The sequence below is a fragment of the Haliotis cracherodii genome, unplaced genomic scaffold, assembly GCF_022045235.1.
Source record: "Haliotis cracherodii isolate W230 unplaced genomic scaffold, xgHalCrac1.p SCAF_10, whole genome shotgun sequence".
NCBI classification, from domain to species: Eukaryota; Metazoa; Mollusca; class Gastropoda; order Lepetellida; family Haliotidae; genus Haliotis; species Haliotis cracherodii.
This window is the reverse complement of record NW_027266265.1, coordinates 45628007-45647572: the sequence shown is the minus strand read 5'-3', so window position 1 is coordinate 45647572 and position 19566 is coordinate 45628007. Positions and strand designations below refer to the sequence as shown.

The 19566-nt window shown below is 44.4% G+C and overlaps 1 protein-coding gene across 1 annotated transcript; it reads right to left on the bottom strand.

Moving 5' to 3' along the window:
* Positions 1-1135: 1135 nt before the first annotated feature.
* On the bottom strand, positions 1136-19161 carry LOC139451378 (annulin-like). The gene is made up of 16 exons (XM_071232957.1): positions 19109-19161; positions 18387-18502; positions 16958-17236; positions 15989-16261; positions 14317-14435; positions 13444-13557; positions 12964-13138; positions 11354-11498; positions 10655-10767; positions 9951-10116; positions 8768-8898; positions 5802-5908; positions 3384-3588; positions 2847-3007; positions 1773-1918; positions 1136-1298 (listed from the first exon to the last, which is right to left on the bottom strand). The coding sequence occupies exons 1-16, from the start codon at positions 19159-19161 to the stop codon at positions 1136-1138; spliced, it is 2466 nt and encodes an 821-aa protein (XP_071089058.1).
* Positions 19162-19566: the final 405 nt, after the last annotated feature.

The window sequence follows — 19566 nt, the reverse complement described above, 5'->3', positions numbered from 1 at the left end:
GTTATACCACAAATTACAAGGTAATATAATAGTGTAACGGTTATGCCACAAATTACAACGTAATATAATAGTGTTACGGTTTTACCACAAATTACAAGGTAATATAATAGTGTAACGGTTATACCACAAATTACAACGTAATATAATAGTGTTACGGTTTTACCACTAACTACAACGTAACACAATAGCATAACGGTTATACCACAAATTACAATGTAACACACGAGTGCAAAAAACGTACCACTGACTACAACCAAACACAATAGTAATACAGTCATACGTCAATGTAGTAATTAACTGAAACGTGACAACTTTTCACATGCACCCCTATTTTAGCACACCATTGCAAATTTCGGGAAGTTTTCTATAAGAAATGTTACGTTCCTCCAGCTTCTTGGCATGCATATCTTATAATACATTTGTCAGCATGGGACAGGGACGTGCTTGTAACGAGGGGCCAGGTATTTCCTGTTTTAACCACAATTAACAAAGTCCGACTACTGATCTTAGTGTCACTGTGTGTATACAGCGTAGATGAAAGACGATGAAAGCTCGAAGATCGCTTAGCTCATTATGAAGTCATCATGAATATCGCTGAAATACGGAGCTTAGTGTGTCCTGTTGAAATTGACTTGATGTCAAAGGTTGGAATAGGAAACAAAAAAGAACATGTGTCAGTCTTTGAAATGTATAATTTGAGTTTTAACACTCAGGTGACAAAGTGGAGCCTGTCTGCCCTGCTGTTAGAGGAATATTGGTTGTGTCAGGCTTGTCGAATTTTTGCCTTACCTCGTCGTCAAACAAGGGTGCTGGAAACTAACGTTGGCGGGCGGTTGTCAAGTTAACTAAATATAACGCCTGGTGATGTTGACAAGCGTTGGTGGAGTCCCTTGCGATGACGTCTAGCGGTGGTGCGGTCTACTTAAACTAACCCCTTTGAACGTAGACAAGCCGTGGTGTGATTTAACAAAAGTAGTGCGAATCGACGTAGACTGGTTGTAGTGCCGTTATAAAATAGTGCTAGTCGAAGCAGACTAGCGGTGGATTGATCAACTAAAATTAGTCCCTGTTGCTGCTTGGCTAGCGGTGGTGCGGTCAACTAAAATTAGTCCCTGGCCACGTGAACTATGGTCAGCTAGAAGTATCCCTTGTCTATATTGACCGTGTAGTGTCCGCTGATGTCCGCCAGTTGTTTGCAGTGGAGGCCGATGGTCAGAGCTCTCTCGTCCTTGTCCTTGGGACGTGGCTTGGGAACAACAGTCAACGTTTCTCGCCACTTTTGACCAGGTCCGATGTTCCTGGAAAATATTGAAAATACATCATAAGATATTGAATTATACGAATAGTGTCCTCAACGAAGCCTTGGTTTGTGGTTTAAATAATATTAGGAACATTTAACTGATGACAGCATTGTATTGTTGGACTGGGCGTACACGCATAATAATAATAATAATAATAATAATAATAATAATAATAATAATAATAATGATAATAATAATAATAATAACAACAACAACAACAATGATGATAACCATAGGCCCGTTTACACCCCCTGGCGTATCAAGGCCAACAAACCTAATCTTGTCGTGTTTGATTAATCCAATGAAATCATTTATATCATTGAAGTTTCTGTCCCTTTTGACACTTGGAGATCTTTTGCTAGAGTGGACTCACAGAAGGAAGACCTTTGCTTGGAAGTACTCACAGTATATCGAAATTGGCAAGATAAAACATATACTGACAGTTGAGGAACTTGGCAAGATAATACTCACGGAATGAGGAACTTGTCCATTGAAGGTTTGACAAATTTGAATCCCCCCTCGATGTCCACCTGGCAGTTGGTGAGCGCCACCTTCAGGGGGTTTGTGAAGGTCACCTGGAGTTCGATCGTCTCAGATCTTCGACAGCTCGCGGGGCCCTGCCATACAATAGAGTGCAGTTGATAGAAGACTGAATATTGAAATTTTGAAATACTAAACTCCAATACATTATTACACTGCTGCAAACTGTTCTGTTAAGCTATTTTTTCATTTGAAAAGGTAGCTAATGGTAGGGAAATCATTATTGCATCCGTGCGTGGAATATCAAGTTTGGCATTACCAACAAAGAATCGTAAGGTATGGGACTCTGCCCTGTACCCTGTCTTGAGAGTGATTAGGTTCTCCCTCCGTAGCCAGATTTTTTGTATCTTTGCTTCACTTATTTAGTGTACACCCGTTTTGGGGTCGGTTATTGATAGAGACGTGAACAGGTTTTAGTGATGTCGTAGAAACACTGTCAATCGGATGAAATATACCCATGCTCATAAATTATTGTCACCCCAACACAGTCATGTATGCGTGTTAGTATTGGGGAGACAATAATTATGATCTGAATATAAAGGTAAATCAATATGTCAGGTATTCTTGCTCATGACAAGACAGTGCCTACTTCGCTTCATATGTTGAACTTATTTTGATATGGTTAACAGACGCAAAGCAGAAAAAAAGGAAATTGCACCAAGTCTCGTAGTGCATATTTGAGAAATTCAATGTTTGCGCATTCGTAAGCCTAGTTACGCCAAGCATGTGTTTATAAAATAATTTCTCAGCGTGTATGTCCTTATATTATCGAGCTTGCACTATATAACGCACGAAGATATTTTAAGTTCAGGTTTCCCTCAATGCCGAGCGCCAGGCTGGGTAATAACAAGTACGATCTTTAAACGCCTTTTGGTATGACACGGCCAGAGGATCGAACCAGCGACCTTCCGCTCTCCGGGCAGATGCTGTACCCACTAGACCACGGAGGCGGTCAGCGTGAAGATATAACGCCATCAGATCACCTCCATGCTGTTTTCCATTTACCTCGATTTCCATATCAGGGCGTCTCAGGCGGAAGTCCATGGTGCTGGTAACAACTGTTGAAGCGTCGCTTAGTTCTGCTAGAGCCTTGATCTCAAAGTAGAAGCCATCTTGAGGACGTTTTGCTGCACGCTCCTCGTTAACAACGATCCGGTAGGATACCGCTAGGAATAGAGGACAGGGCGCATTTAAACATCTAAACCAGAATATTTTAATTGACATCAACCAGACAGCATTTCATTTTGTATTTATTTGTTTTTACCTTAAAGTTATTTCATGGCATATTCTCATAATGTCTATCTGCCGTGCAACGTCCTTCAACCACAACGTCACTCAAATCTGTCTCCTAGGCCGTCCTTTCGATACTCATCGTAGCCCGGGCCTTTCTGTCCATCCCACCTCCACACCCTTCCTCTGTCTAACCATTTACACACACGCACGCACGCACACATGCTCGCACTTGCACATATTTTCCTCTATGCATATCTGCAAGCCCCCCTTTCTCCTTCTCTCTTTGCGTGAAACCTATCTGCCCCTTACCATCTCCGCCGTCGACGGGGAAGGCTTCAAACCTCCTTACGCCCGCGATGCCGGTGTAGATGTCGAAGTACGTCTTGTAGTACACCTTGACGACCAACTGCTTCACAGTGCGGGCAGCGTTCCCGGAGTTCCTGACAGTCACCACAAACTCGAAGCCGTTGCCCACAAATATATCCTCCTCTTGTTCGAGCTCAACGCTGATGGTCTGAAAAATAGAACAGTGACATAGTGATAGCATCAAAAGCGACAAAACCCTTTACAAATCACTATCAAATAGTGATGATACCAGGTTATCCTGCCCCATCGGTCGCACCGTCACAAACTTATGCATCTGAGGTGAGGTGAAATGGGGTTTAACGTCGCGTCCAAGATTATAGCGACATGCATGTACGTGTGTGTGTGTAGCTGCTTGTACTAGTCCGGACTGATGCCGATTTCTAGTGCTAGCTCACTCAGATACCATGCCGCAGTTTAAGAATACCCCACTCAGACACAGTATACTGACTCCGAGCCGACAAGTCCTTGTTTTAGCCCTTTAATGCCGAGCGCCAGACAGGGTAACGACAAGTACCATCTTTTAACGTCTTTTGATATGACGCGGCCGGGGATCGAACCCCGGACCTTCCGCTCTCCGGGCGGACGCTCTACCACTAGACCACGGAGGCAGTCTTTTTGTGCATCTGAAAAAACACACGGGAACATGTTTGAAACATCACCAACAATGTGAAATATATCCTTCAAATCCCGCCCCTTAAACCTAGCCTGTTAGTGATGATTCAGGAAATGATATGAAACGTGAATCAAACAATTGCATTATGACTATGAAAGGATGTTTACTGTAGATCTACTATGACGGATCTCACCATGTGGGTTGGTATTAACGCTCGAGACCATTTTGTGTAATGTAATTTTACAGGCCAGAAGTGACTTAAATGCATCAATTAATCATACATTCACATGACAAATTCTTTATTTATCAAACAAAATTCCAGTTGATGTCCTCAGCAAGAATATTATTTTCATAAAATATTGATTTGTAACAAAGGACTTGCAAGAAAAGATTAAAACACAGAGTAGATCTAGAGGACTGGTATGGACAACCATACAGATGGTAAACTACCTCTATTGTCAGGCGACTATTCTTGTCGTAAGAGGCGACTAACGGGATCGGGTGGTCAGGCTCGGTGACTTGGTTGACTAATCAATCAGTTTATTTCGGTAATAAGGCCTCAGACCCACGTACATATATATACAACTTAGTTCCACATCAAGTGCTGTAATGCTTTTAGACCACTGGTCTGGAAAACAACCACTGCATGGAATGTTGTTAAAAAGGACTAGAAGAAGTGGAATTAAATCATCACTGCAATACTTTGTCATCTCTGGCAAAATACCATCAGGGCCAGCTGCTTTACCACATTTTAGGGAATTTATGGCTTCTGAACTCTCCTCAGCCGTTATACCTTGATTTAGCAAACTGTCAACACCCTCATCGTTACACACATGACAATTCATGCTATTAACTGGATGCTCTGTAATTACAACTTTGCAGAACACTATAAATCTACATCAGTTACATTCTCAGTAATATTCAAAACAGTATTAAATTAATCTATCCACTGGGAAATACCAATACTGGGTGCTGTTACGGGCGGCTTTCGTAGGTTAAATTTCAGTTCGGACCAAAATGTTTTTGAATTTCTCTTATCATTACAGGAGTAAAGAATATTTACAATAGCAGATTCTTCAAATATATCCTATTTTCGCCGGCATATTTCTCTAAATCTATTGCGGACTACATAAAAGTTCTTTAAAGAGTCAATATCTCCACTAATTCTAAACATGTCTAACTGTTTGTATTTGTAGCGTTTCATATTTTCACATTTTGCATCCAACCACGACGAAGAAGCACACCTGCTAATGTTAGTGTTAGACTATTGCATAAGCCATACCACTGTCCTCAGCACACTCTTGAATTATAGATGTCAAATTTTTCAGATCTGCATTTTGAGAAGAGCTAGAACACTGAGATATATCTCCTACTGGAATCTCAAGTAATCTGTCTTTCAAAGATACATACAAATGTTCAACGTTCTCAGAACGCCATGTATATTTCGGTATTGAAACACTTTTTACTATTAGATCTGTTGGTTTTATCACATTAGGTTTACACTTAAGACTACAAGTTACAGTGAAATGGTCTGATTTAGTATGTGTCTGAACAGTGAAGTCTGATAATGAACGAAATAAATCAGTTGAAGCAGCAATATAGTCGACAACCCCAATTGCTCATGATGACAATCACGGGATTGTCTGGTCCACACTCGCTTTTTTACAGGCCGACGTCATACAACTGGAATGTTGCTGAGTGCTGCGTTAGACAACAAACGAACAAAAAAAAACCCCAAACAAACAAACCTCCATTGCCGCTTTCTTCCTGTTGCTTTCAAACCCACTGCGGTAAGCCGCTGCCCTTCGGAACATCATCTCAGCTTTGCGGACAACGGTGCGCTCTCTGGTACTGCCTGTACATGGACGAAGTGACCATAAACATGTATAAAACCCATGCGACCCATCTTTGGCGCAGGTGCTGATCCAATACTATTCAGTATCTGACAATGTACACACGACACATGGACGTGGTAGAGGTTCATCCCGGCCCCACATACATGTATACCTCATTACAGACAACACATGGCCACAGATACACCCCTGTCTCATTACACACGACACATGGCCCCAGATACATCCCTGTCTCATTACAGACAACACATGGCCCCAGGTACATCCATGTGTCATTACAGACAACACATGGCCCAAGGTACATCCCTGTCTAGCTATACACAACACATGGCCCCAGGTACATCCCTGTCTAGCTATACACGACACATGGCCGAAGGTACATCCCTGTCTAGCTATACACGAAACATGGCCCCAGGTACATCCCTGTCTCATTACACACAACACATGGCTCCAGATACATCCCTGTCTCATTACACACAACACATGGCCCCAGATACATCCCTGTCTCATTACAGACAACACATGGCCCCAGATACATCCCTGTCTCATTACACACAACACATGGCCCCAGATACATCCCTGTCTCATAACACACAACACATGACCCCAGATACATCCCTGTCTCATTACAGACAACACATGGCCCCAGATACATCCCTGTCTCATTACACACAACACATGGCCCCAGATACATCCCTGTCTCATTACACACAACACATGGCCCCAGATACATCCCTGTCTCATTACACACAACACATGGCTCCAGATACATCCCTGTCTCATAACACACAACACATGACCCCAGATACATCCCTGTCTCATAACACACAACACATGACCCCAGATACATCCCTGTCTCATTACACACAACACATGACCCCAGATACATCCCTGTCTCATTACACACAACACATGGCCCCAGATACATCCCTGTCTCATTACACACAACACATGGTTCCAGATACATCCCTATCTCATTACAGACAACACATGACCCCAGATACACCCCTGTCTCATTACACACAACACATGGCACCAGATACATCCCTGTATCTCATTACAAACGACACATGGTTCCAGATACACCCCTGTCTTATTACACACGACACATAGCCCCAGATACATCCCTGTCTCATTACACACAACACATGGCCCCAGAAACATCCCTGTCTCATTACAGACAACACATGGCCCCAGATACATCCCTGTCTCATTAGACACAACACATAGCCCCAGATACATCCCTGTCTCATTACACACAACACATGGCCCCAGATACATCCCTGTCTCATTACACACAACACGTGGCCCCAGATACATCCCTGTCTCATTACACACAGCACATGGCCCCAGGTACACCCCTATCTCATTACACACGACACATGGCTCCAGATACATCCCTATCTCATTACACACAACACATGGCTCCAGATACATCCCTATCTCATTACACACGACACATGGCTCCAGATACATCCCTATCTCATTACACACAACACATGGCTCCAGATACATCCCTATCTCATTACACACGACACATGGCTCCAGATACATCCCTGTCTTACTACATACAACACATGTGCTTGGATTAGCTACACATCTCCGTCACATTTATTTCTCGTCAGTAGTGGGCCGAACCCAGACACCGAACCACTGTAGGAGTCAAGGTATTTTCGCACTTTACTATATCACCCTGGTTACTGAACTTTGTCACATATAACATATCGATAAATATTAATAAGTCTTGAAGCAGTCACACCTTTGCAACAGTGCAGCTAGTTTATGCCAAACCTGTTCTGTGGTCTATTTTTGTACAACAAGGTCGACGAAGAAAGCAACAAAAAAGTCTCGCATCTTAGATCTTCTGCGAACAAGACATTAAAGAACGTTTGATTCAATGCCAAATGCATGCGATTTATTTTCCAATCACATCACGTGTTACAGCCGTTCGTATTTGGAATATTAACAAACCTTTCGTTGTTGACCAAACAAATTTATATTACTTTATTTTATTTCTAAGAATCATGCATACATACTTAAAGGATGTTCAAACAAAGGACGCCAACTTTACAAGCGTTTGACGAATAAGAGCTGATCGATCAAGGTAGAAATGTTTAATGCATAAGAGTGTTATGTTATTACAAATCCAATCGCAAGTGGACGACACGCTGTTCAGACATGGTAATGAAATATAGTAGACTAAGTTGTCATGACGTCCCAGGGTGTGTTTGTGCGATTCACGGTCGGTCGGGTAGCCTAGTGGTTAAAGCGTTCGCTCGTCACGCCGATTCCCGACATGGGTACAATATGTGAAGCCCATTTCTGGTGTTCCCCGCCGTGATATTGCTGGAATATTGCTAAAAGCGGCGTAAAACCGTACTCACTCACACTCATTCATTGTGCGATTCACTCTAAGCATTATTACTTTCAGCCTCTAACTAGTTTTGCCGACTACTTTAGGCCTGATGAGGTGGTTCAAATGTATAATATCGGTTAAAATCTCAAATACTTAAGTTTGAGAATGTGGTAGTGTGGGTTTTCCAATCAAACAGAATCCTTTTCATCATATCAGCAAGGGGTACATCTCAAACGTTTTTGCAACTTTTGGTTAGCACTTTGTGAGTATTTGCACACACTTTCCGATTTAACGTCTTGTTTGGGGCGTTCGGGTAGCCTAGTGGTTAAAGCGTTCGCTCGTCACGCCGAAGACCCGGGTTCGATTCCCGACCTGAATACAATGCTTGAAGCCCATTTCTGGTTTCCGCCGTGATATTGCTGGTATATTGCGAAAAGCGGCGTAAAACCATTCTCACTCACTAACTAACGTCTTGTTTTCTAAGCCCGTGTGTAGATGTGCTCACCCTCTCTGTATTTGTACTCGTCAGTGACGTCCAGGCGCTCCAGCCTGTCCCGCACACAGTTGAGGGAGCCCATAGTCTCCCCGCGGAACGAGCGTCCATTGGGGATGTGTGTGGACATACAGAGGCCGATACTGGAACAAAGAGATTACACTGCCGTGTGACATACGACTTATACAACATATGCTGTAAACGGGACAATTATCTTCCCCTCGATCCTCGATCCTTGTGTCTGATAAATGGCCGCCGTTTCCCTTGACTGCAAAACTAACTTGCACTGCAATCAAGTTTAGCCGGACTGCTATCAGCCTTTCATCAGATGAACCTACAGTTCATGTACAGTGATGCAATCCATCCTTACAGTACCACAACCCTTCCTTACATTACTGCAGCCCACCCCACCCCAACCCGCCCCACCCCAGTACTGCACCCCATCCCTTCATTACTTCACCATCCCCTCAAGTACTGCATCCCACCCCACCAAGTACTGCACCCTATCCTTCCTGTACTGCACCCCGCCCCTCCAGTACTGCATCCCATCCCTCCAGTACTGCATCCCATCCCTTCAGTACTGCATCCCATCCCTCCAGTACTGCACCCCACCCGTCCAGTACTGCATCCCATCCCTTCAGTACTGCATCACACACCCCCAGTACTGCACCCCACCCCTCCAGTACTGCATCCCATCCCTCCAGTACTGCATCCCATCCCTCCAGTACTACACCCCACCCCTCCAGTACTGCACCCCACCCGTCCAGTACTGCATCCCATCCCTTGAGTCCTGCATCCCATCCCCACAGTACTGCACCCCACCCCTCCAGTACTGCATCCCATCCCTTCAGAAATGCATCCCATCCCTCCAGTACTGCACCCCACCCCTCCAGTACTGCATCCCATCCCTTCAGAGATGCATCCCATCCCTCCAGTACTGCACCCCACCCCTCCAGTACTGCATCCCATCCCTTCAGAAATGCATCCCATCCCTCCAGTACTGCACCCCACCCCTCCAGTACTGCATCCCACCCCTTCAGAAATGCATCCCATCCCTCCAGTACTGCACCCCACCCCTCCAGTACTGCATCCCATCCCTTCAGAAATGCATCCCATCCCTCCAGTACTGCACCCCACCCCTCCAGTACTGCACCCCACCCCTCCAGTACTGCACCCCACCCCTTCAGTACTATACCTGTTGGGGATGCGCTTGGTCTCCACCAGCATGCCTGTCTTCTCGTCCTTCGTCCATTCCACCGTATCGGCGTTCACCTCGCAGAAGATGAAGGCACCGTCGGATCCCACGTTGATGTCCCCCTCCTTGATGGCCTTCACTGGACACGGGCCACACGTGAACACCCCTGGGAATCAGGACGAACACCATGAAATACACTACAGAAATGCTAGATTTAATAGATTTGTGGCAAACTCACTCAATGAGGATACCGTCAATAACCCATGCTTGTAGTGAGGGTAGAGCAGAAATGGATCTTATTCCCCGCTTGGCTCGGTGACTTGACTGATTAAGCATCATCTTGTCCGATGGCGCGGAACGTTTTTCATGCTTACAGTCACTGGTTTGCCTGGTCCAGACTCCATTACTTACATGCCTTAGTGGTAAACAATAATACTAACTGCGGCGTTACCAACAACGACCTCAACGATGCTATCATCGTTCATGTACAAAAATCGTGCCTCTAAAATGACTTTGTGGAACGGAGTCCAAATGTAAATGTTGTTTAACGCCGCAGTAAGCAATCTATCCAGATAAAGACTCCCCATCTGGTTAAGCAGAATAACCTACCGTCGTAGCTTGTCTCTTGTCGCGTGGCGTCGATCACCTGCCTGTGAATAATGTAGGTATATCGAGATGGCTGCAGGTTTAGCAGAATAACCTACCGTCGTAGCTTGTCTCTTGTGGCGTGGCGTCGATCACCTGCCAGCCGTCGTAGTGGTTGGTGTCGCTGAGATCAGGTCGACTCATCCACACCTCATTCCACACATGGAAATTCCTGAATTGCGAATTCATCAAATAATTGTATATATTGGCTGAAACGATAGCAGATGAAGGACGCATCATTTATTTCACAGATAAGGGCAACTGAGGAGACATGACATCTTAGATACATCCTCAAAGATGTGGAAACATGGGGTAAAATGATGGAAAGGCTTGATTGCTGGAGTCCCTTCTCAGTTGGAGCGAGGGTTGTGCTGAGTTTGTTTGAAATGAGGTGAGGTGAGGTGAAATTGGGTTTAACGTCGCGTCCAAGATTATTACACTTATATAGCGACGTGCATGCACGTGTGTGTGTGTGTGTGTGTGTGTGTGTGTGTGGCTGCTTGTACTAGCCCGGACTGATGCCGATTTATAGTGCTAGCTCACTGAGATACCATGCCGCAGTTTAACATGAATACCCCACTCAGACACAGTATAAATGTACTGACTCCGAGCCGACCAGTCCTTGTTTTAGCCCCTTAATGCCGAGAGCCAGACAGGCTAACAATATGTTTGACATGGAAGACATAGTGCACTAGCTATAGTCGACCAATCATCACTTGACGTGACAGTCACCCTTACTCCCTGCCCAACGTACGCACCACACGGAGTCGTTGGAGATGTCTGTCCATTCGCCGTTCTCGTCCTTGACATTGATCCTATCGATGCTGAGGTGGTCGGCGTCGGTGTTGTGAGCAGAGGAGAAGTTTGTGATGTTACGACACGGCATTCCCAACGCTCGGCACACTGAAACAGACCACAAGTCAGTCGTAAGCGTTTACAGAAATATTCTAAACTTCAGCCGCCAAATTGTTTTTTCTTCTTGGTAAATTTAACGCTGCTCTTAGGAATATTCCAGCTATTTGACGGCGGTCGGTAAGTAAAGGAGGTTTGATTACATCCTAGAATAACGTTCTTTTATTAGATGGATGTAAAATATTGAACAACAGAAACGTGCCGAGGTACAAAACAGTCACACATCATAGACGGCATGATTTGATTACTTTGTAAGTAACTGATTTCAAAGTGGAACTGTGAAGATAGAATCGGTCTTCCGCAACCCATGCTTTTCGTTGATGCATGTCATCAAGTTCATATCAATCACTGGACAATGCAGCGATTAATATAATGTGCAACCATCCACGCAGGCAGGGTACTATGACCCGAAATCAGTCGATCTGTTCGGTCGACCAACATGGGTTGCTGAGGACCTAATCTAACCCGGAACCCCCAGGGGCTGCTGCTGAGTAAAATACAAATGTCCAAATACTAAGGCGAGAACGTGGTTCGACTTCGTATATCGCTTTAATATTGACACATTTGTGACTGATCTTGCATTGAGGGGAAATCTAGCCGTAGTTTCCCTGAGAAAAACATAATCTCTGCTCCGTCCCGTTTGTCTAATGTTCTGAGCTGGTTGGTTGGTTAGTTGGTTTATTGTTGTACGCCACACTCAACAATAGTCAAGCTATATGGCGGCGGTCTGTAATTAATCGAGTCTGGACAAGACAATTCAGTGATTGACACCATGAACATCGATCCACGCAATTGGGATCGATGACATGCATCAACCAAATCAGCGAGCCTGACTGTCCGATCCCGTTAGTCGCCTCTTACGACAAGCATAGTCGCCTTTTACGGCAGGCATGGGTTGCTGAAGACCTATTCTATCCCGGATCTTCACGGGTGAACTGAGACACCGCGTTTTCACTACACACTAGACAAGCCAAGATCCGCTGGTTCTCTGTTCGAATCGAAGGGTGTCATCGATTAGGATTGTTGGTAGCATACCCTGCTGTTGATCATGACTATCACTGAAGCGGTAAGACCCGTGAAGATTCCGGGGTAGAATAGGTCTTCAGCAACCCATGCTTGCCGTAAAAGGCGACTAACGGGATCGGGTGGTTAGGCTCGCTGCCTTGGTTGATACATGTCATCAGTCCCAATTGCTTGGATCGATGCTCATGATATTATTCACTGGATTGTCTGGTCCAAAATCGATTATTTACAGACCGACGTCATATAGCTGGAATATTGCTGAGTGCGGCGTTAGGCAACAAACAAACCACACTGAAGCGGTAAAGATGATATCAGCCACTCGGCTTATCCTCCACTAAAACTGACACACCGTTAGGAATGGATATTGGTTGAAGCAGTGGTAAAACTCAGTAACCACGCAAAGAAATTCAACCCGATTAATCACGACTTTTACCTGTTGTAAGAACACCAGCAAACACCCAGCACTGTCCGAACTTGACAGGCTTAGCTGTAGACATGTACTCCCGCAGAATCTTGACGCTGCCCACCCAAGTGGAGGGTGATGTCCCCCCTTCGTACTCCCCTGTCCAGTTGCCCATCACCACGCCGTCATCATCAGGGGCGTTCACCTGAGAACATAACGGGTGGCCATTGATGACCAGGGTGAATAAGGGAGATTTTAACTAAGCATGACGTCAACGCTAATGACAACTAGAAAGGAACCTAAATTATATTACACACTGTATTTTGTTCCGGAGTCAGAAATAGATTGTAAAGATAAAAAGTAAAAAAAAGTTTACATTGGCTTGCCTTTGTACCTTACGCATGCCGAGGAAGCCTTTGCTTCTTTCTTACACATGGAATTCAGCTGTTGTCGTATGTACAAGACGAGTCATCAGCATATTCCTGCCCTAACCTTGGACACCACACTCACCAGCTTGGCCAGGATTCTCGCCACCTTAGCAGCGTCTCCCATGGCAGATGAAGCCTCGTAGCCGAAGCCCTTCCTGATGAGATGGAGGGCAGCATCTAGTATACCGTCATCGAACTGTAACGCAAGACAGTGTGTTTGTGAGTGAGTTAAAATTTAACGTCGCATCAGCATTGTTTCAGCCACATAGCGACGTAACGCAAGACAGAGAATGGCTGGTACCCATTGCAAGTTTGGAACTCATGCAAAGGACTTAGTGGATTTTGAGGGGTCATCGTTGGATATGTGCATACCCAGAGTTTGTTTTGTGCTGTTTAACGCCGCACTCAGCATTATTCCCCCTATATGACGGCGGCCTGTAAATAATCGAGTCTGGACCAGACAATCCGCTGACTGACATCATGAGCATCGATCCACGCATTTGGGATGCGATGATATGCATCAACAAAAGTCAGCGACCCGACAAGCATAGTCGCCTTTTACGGCAAGCATGGGTTGCTGAAGACCTACCCAGGATCTTTATGGGTCGTGTACTCAGAGTATACGCGGAGGCAAAGGTAGTTTACTGTGAATATTTGAAGCGCATAAAGCAACATTTTTTATTTTTTATTTTTATACATTTAAACTCTACTGGTGATGAATTGGGCTCAAGATCAAAACAAAACGAACTCAAAATTTGAAATATTTCGGTATTGGTTGGGTTCTTTACATGTATCATAAACTGGTAATTTTCTCTATAACTATACACTTTTGAGTGAGTGAGTGAGTGAGTAAGTTGAGATTAATATATTTCAGATTAACCGAGTTCGAGGTCTCTTCGGAAAGAATCCGGGGCAATAAAAGAACAGACCGGCCAGCACACAGTAGCTGTATTACCTGACCGAAACACCAAGGACGGGCACCGACTCTTGATGGGCTGCCAAAATACAACACTCCCGAGTCACTGAGAAGAGCTTCTTTCATCCAGTCCTCATGTTCAAGGTACACCCAGTCATCTGTAATAGAGCAGAGGGTGGAGACTGAGGGCTCACTTACATCACGAACCACGATGCAAATGTTACTGTTCAGTTGTTCTTCAATGACGACTGAGCCTTGTGTCTTTCGAGTCGGTTTAGGTACACGATGGGTGGCTAAAACATTCTGAACCTAACTACATGTACAGTACATGCCTAACTGTTTGCATGTATTAAGTACGATACATTCCATGCTCACAGGCTGCATATGAACCGAGTACACAACCAGACAGCACATTTCTGCAAGCACCAAATTAATTAATATGTATTCTCTGTAGACAAAATTGGTTACGCCCTGTCATTAAGCATCTCCAAGCAAATGGGCTAGCGCCATCAACCATCCATGTGTACATGGCTGCAAAATGAGAGATAATACTCCTTTGCCACTGTTAAGAGGCGGGCAGCGGAGGGGAAGCGAGGGCTTTGAAGATGCCAAGGCTCGCTAAATACAATGTTTATTCCTAATTCAGGATATTTACCATCCCCAAACACACTCGCGTGATAACCTCTATGGATGATCGGCGACTCGCCACACGTTAAATAACCAATACAGTGGGCATCTCTAATGAGATTTTTGAGAACTGGGCATGACAGTTTTCAGCACACCGGATTCCAGGTCTTCAGACTCCTGATGACAAAACGTTCTACGTTAATCACATCTCGTCAGAAGCAGATCCAGCTGGTTTTGTTGAACGATTTGTAACTATGGATGAGTCTTGGATTCTATACTATCAATGGGAGTCAACAGTCAAAGCAGTGGAAGCATCTAACGTTTCCTCCTTCAGGGAAGGCAAAGTCTGTTACATGAACTGACAAAGTAATAGCTTCGGTTTTCTAGGATTCCCAAGGAAGCCTACTGGTGGACTACCTCCCGAGAGGTAATAAATTAATGAACAATAATATGCTAATCTGCTGCGGCAACAGACAGAATAGCAAAGCAACGTCGTAGAAAATCCACTCCAAGTACAATGCATGACTGACTTTGAACGCATTGAACATCCTCCGTATTCTTCAGATGTGGCAGCTCCTCCCACATTTGAAAAAAGAACTGTCTGGCAAGATTGTGGAAATGGCAATAACGTACACCTCAAATGGCAAGCTTTCTACATCAGTAGGATCCAGGCACCCCAGCATCGCTGCCAGAAGTGTGTGGACCTTGGAGGGGATTATGATAAAAAAAATTAGCAAACAACTCCATCAACGCAGTAAACCAGAATTAGGCTCAGAATCTTTCAGCACCCTAAAGTTTCGCAAAAAACCTGCAATAGCGATTAAGCAAATTGGGACCATTTTACCGTATTCAATACGCATATAATAATCGAACTAAGTGTTGTTCCAGGCCTGTGAATCAGAACATACAAAAATAGTTTGCTTAAGCAATCCGGATTGTGATGAGTCGTTTATGGATACACACTGACCACAGAACAAAACATATTTTTCATACAGACTATCTTTGCATACACAAATTAAAGAATGGTGGCAGCGTCAAGCTCGCGATGTGCTGATCGACCCAATGCTGCTTCTCAAACGTGTACCTTTACACCAGGGGTTGAAGATGATATAAATTTGTTCGTTGTGCTTGTACTCCCAGATGAGGTCTTCACCGTCCTCGACATCAACGATGGTAGTCACACTGAAGTCCCACTCCCCAACAGGGATGTAAGCAGGCGCGAATACGGACAGCGTCAGAGATTTGTCTTCCTGTCGAACCACGGAGGCGCCCCACGTCTTCTTGTCGAAGCTTGTATATCCAGACTCGTCCACCTTGATGGTGGCGCTGGTGGTCCGAGCTGCCTTGTAGCTGCCCTCTGTAAAATTGATAGAGTGAGTGAGTGGAAGAGAATGGTTTTAATCCCGTTTCAAGCAATTAACTTGAGACACAAATAATAAATTAATCCACCTAAAACTCAAGGCAAATTATATCACTGCCTACCTTTTTGTCCACTACTAAAAGACGACAGTGTTTAATCAATCAATAATCGTGGGCCTCATAAATCACCAAGCGAGAATCGAACCCACTTTTGAACCCAACAAGCACAACCCACTGACCTAGGTTGTCTCTACTAAGAGACGAGTGTTTCAAATCAATCTTGCTTTGGGCACAAATAATTACCTTCATAAATCCTTCCAAATAAGAATTTCAGTCGGATGAGCAAAAGTTCTAACCACTGCCTACCTGACATTACTAAAGTAACTGGACGGTCGGGTAGCCTAGTGGTTAAAGAGTTCGCTCGTCACGCCGAAGACCCCTTTTCGATTCCCGACATGGGTACAATGTGAGAAGCCCATTTCTGGTGTCCCCCGCCGTGATATTGCTGGAATATTGCTTAAAGCGGCGTAAACCATACTCACTCACTCTCTTACTCTCTCACTCACTAAAGTAACTATGACGGGTCTACATTTTTCATTCTCTTGTGTTTGTAAAATATAAAATGAAACACCTCGTAAATATGTTTTGAGAATATCATTTGACCTGTATGGTTCTTTTCAGGCTTGGTACATACCCAAATGAAAGGTAAGCGTGATATCGTTCTTAGGAATATCGTAAGGTCTGTCGAAGTGAAGGGTCATCTTGAACTCCTGCCCTCGACGGAGGACAAGCCGTGCCTTGTGCTCCGTGCCGTCACTGACCCTGTCTCCGGTACACTCATAGAGGTCAGTGTGATGGGCAGCTGTGTTGTCCGGCACGTGCAGGTCCACGTGCGTCACATGCAGCTTAGTCTCGAGCAGGGGGGCAACCACTTCGGAAATACATTCCTCCTCGTTCTCGTCCTCATCAGAATCTAGACAACATTGACAGTCATAACTTCAACATCTCATGATTCATAAACAGGTATTTCTCTCGTCATCGACCGAACAAGCTGACAGCGTAATGTATGGAAACCTATATCCTTAACGGGTACTGGCATCAGGCAAAATGGCGGTCCTAGCGAGTTCTTATTTTCTTTTTTTCTTGTCCTAGAAAGTTTTATTCAACTTGTGTTAGGCACCATTGAGTTTATCTGCTCTCTCAAAGTGTGATGTTATATATGAAACATTTATATCTATAACTGGAGTGTTTTGTTTGTTTGTTGTATAAAGCCACATTCAGCGTATACCAGTGTATGACGGCGGTCTGAAAATATTCGAGCCTGGGCCAGACAATCCAGTGATTTACATACTGAGCATCGATCTACGCATTTGGGATACGATGACATGCACCAACCAAGTCAGCGAGCCTGACCGACCGATCCCGTTAGTCGACTCTAAGGGCAAGCATGGGATGCTGAAGACCTCTCCTAACCCGGATCTCTTCTACCCCGGACCTCTTCTAACCCGGATCTCTTCTAACCCGTGAACAATGGGCAACAAAGCATGGGACATTCATGGGAATAAAATTGTCAAAAACATTTGCTCGCCGGTTTTAATGATAAATATTTTGCATAGATTTACCCCAAAAATGTCAAAGCGATCTTGGCACACCGACAATCGTTAGTCCCATACTATACGTAACATTGACATGCAACTGTCGTAACGCTAAGATAACTTTTCGGAACATTGTAAGATGTGTGGGAACAGCTCACACTACCCTTAGCTTTCATTGGATTGTCTGGTCAAGACTCAGTTGTTTACAGGCCGCCGTCATATAGCTGGAATATTGTTGAGTGCGGCGTTAAACAACAAACAAAAAACAAAAAAGTTTCGGCAGATAATCGAGACTGACCATGATTATTCTTGGTTTGAATTTCCTATGTGTGTCTGTCTGTCTGTCTAACTGTCTGTCTGTGTTTGTTTGTTTGTGTGTGTGTGTGTGTGTGTGTGTGTGTGTGTGTGTGAGAGAGAGAGCGCGCGGGCGTGTACGTGTGCGTGTGCGTGTGCGTGTGCGTGTGCGTGTGTAAATGTATGTGTAAAATTTTATATTATGTTTTGTTGTTTAAGGTGAGTGAGATATACCGCAGTAGAGCCTAATGTCGTTGGGCCCCCAAAAGACTCTGTCACGGTCCCACACTCGAGCTCGACGTCGTCCATAGGAGTAGGTGGGGTAGACACTGTCGTCACTCGGGATCACTCTGAAAACAGACGCGCTTCACATGTAGGGTGGTTGGAGAATATTGACTGGATATAAACACGTTTTAATGCAAGGAATGTGTTCTGGAAGAGTAGATGCATATAAAGCCTCAAACAACATCTCCAATAACATCAGCTTAGTAAATCGAGTGTTTGATGACGTCCGGTGATATCTTAGTGTCTCAAGCAATTGTACCAGGCGTACAAGCGCAGCAATTATATAAACACCCTATTCACACAATATACTTGTCGCAGAAGCCTTGCCATAAACAATCAACACAGACCCAACAACCTAACAGAACACGTTATTCCATACGGAACTAATCTGGGAAAGATTACCAGGTCCCAAAGTCGCATAGCAGCATTGTCTACTAAGTCAGCTCACCTTGTAGTTATTTGTCTTAGTCCAAATTTGTCTACTTTGTTACGTTTAAGTTGATTTATAAATTGATTTCAATACAATCTTAAAACGTAAATAAAAAAGTGACTTTTCTCAAACTTCAGATATTTTATGAAAACCTTCCAACCCTCCAATCCTATACGATGCAGAACCTTTTTGTATGAAGGTTTCCCCGAATTTATTCATATAGAAACTATTCAGTACGTACCGTGGTCTGCTGGTGGACGTGCGTGGCGTGTTCCCCCCGTACCGTCTGAACATGGCGGCGGTCTTTACTCCCGTCGGTGTAAATTGCAACCTCAAGAATACCTTTAAAAGGGATGAGCGAGTGAGGTGGGTTCAACTAATACTTCAGTTATAACTAGATTTTTCAGCTTATTGAGGGAAAATTATAGTTTGTTTGGTGTTTACACATGAACACGGGTATGGTGCAGACAGATGAAGGATCATAATCGGGGCGAATCTGGTACAGCGGATCCTGGCACCACGAAGCGAGACAACTATGTACGGCGAAATGCGGCACAGGCTACAGGGCCTCCAATCCCCGTCTATCAAATCCCGCAACTAGGGAAGCTGAATACATATTGCAGGCGTGAATGAATCTGCTTGCTTTAACGCTCTACCCTAGTCACATCGTAACGGGACAGCATGATTGTATCCTTGACA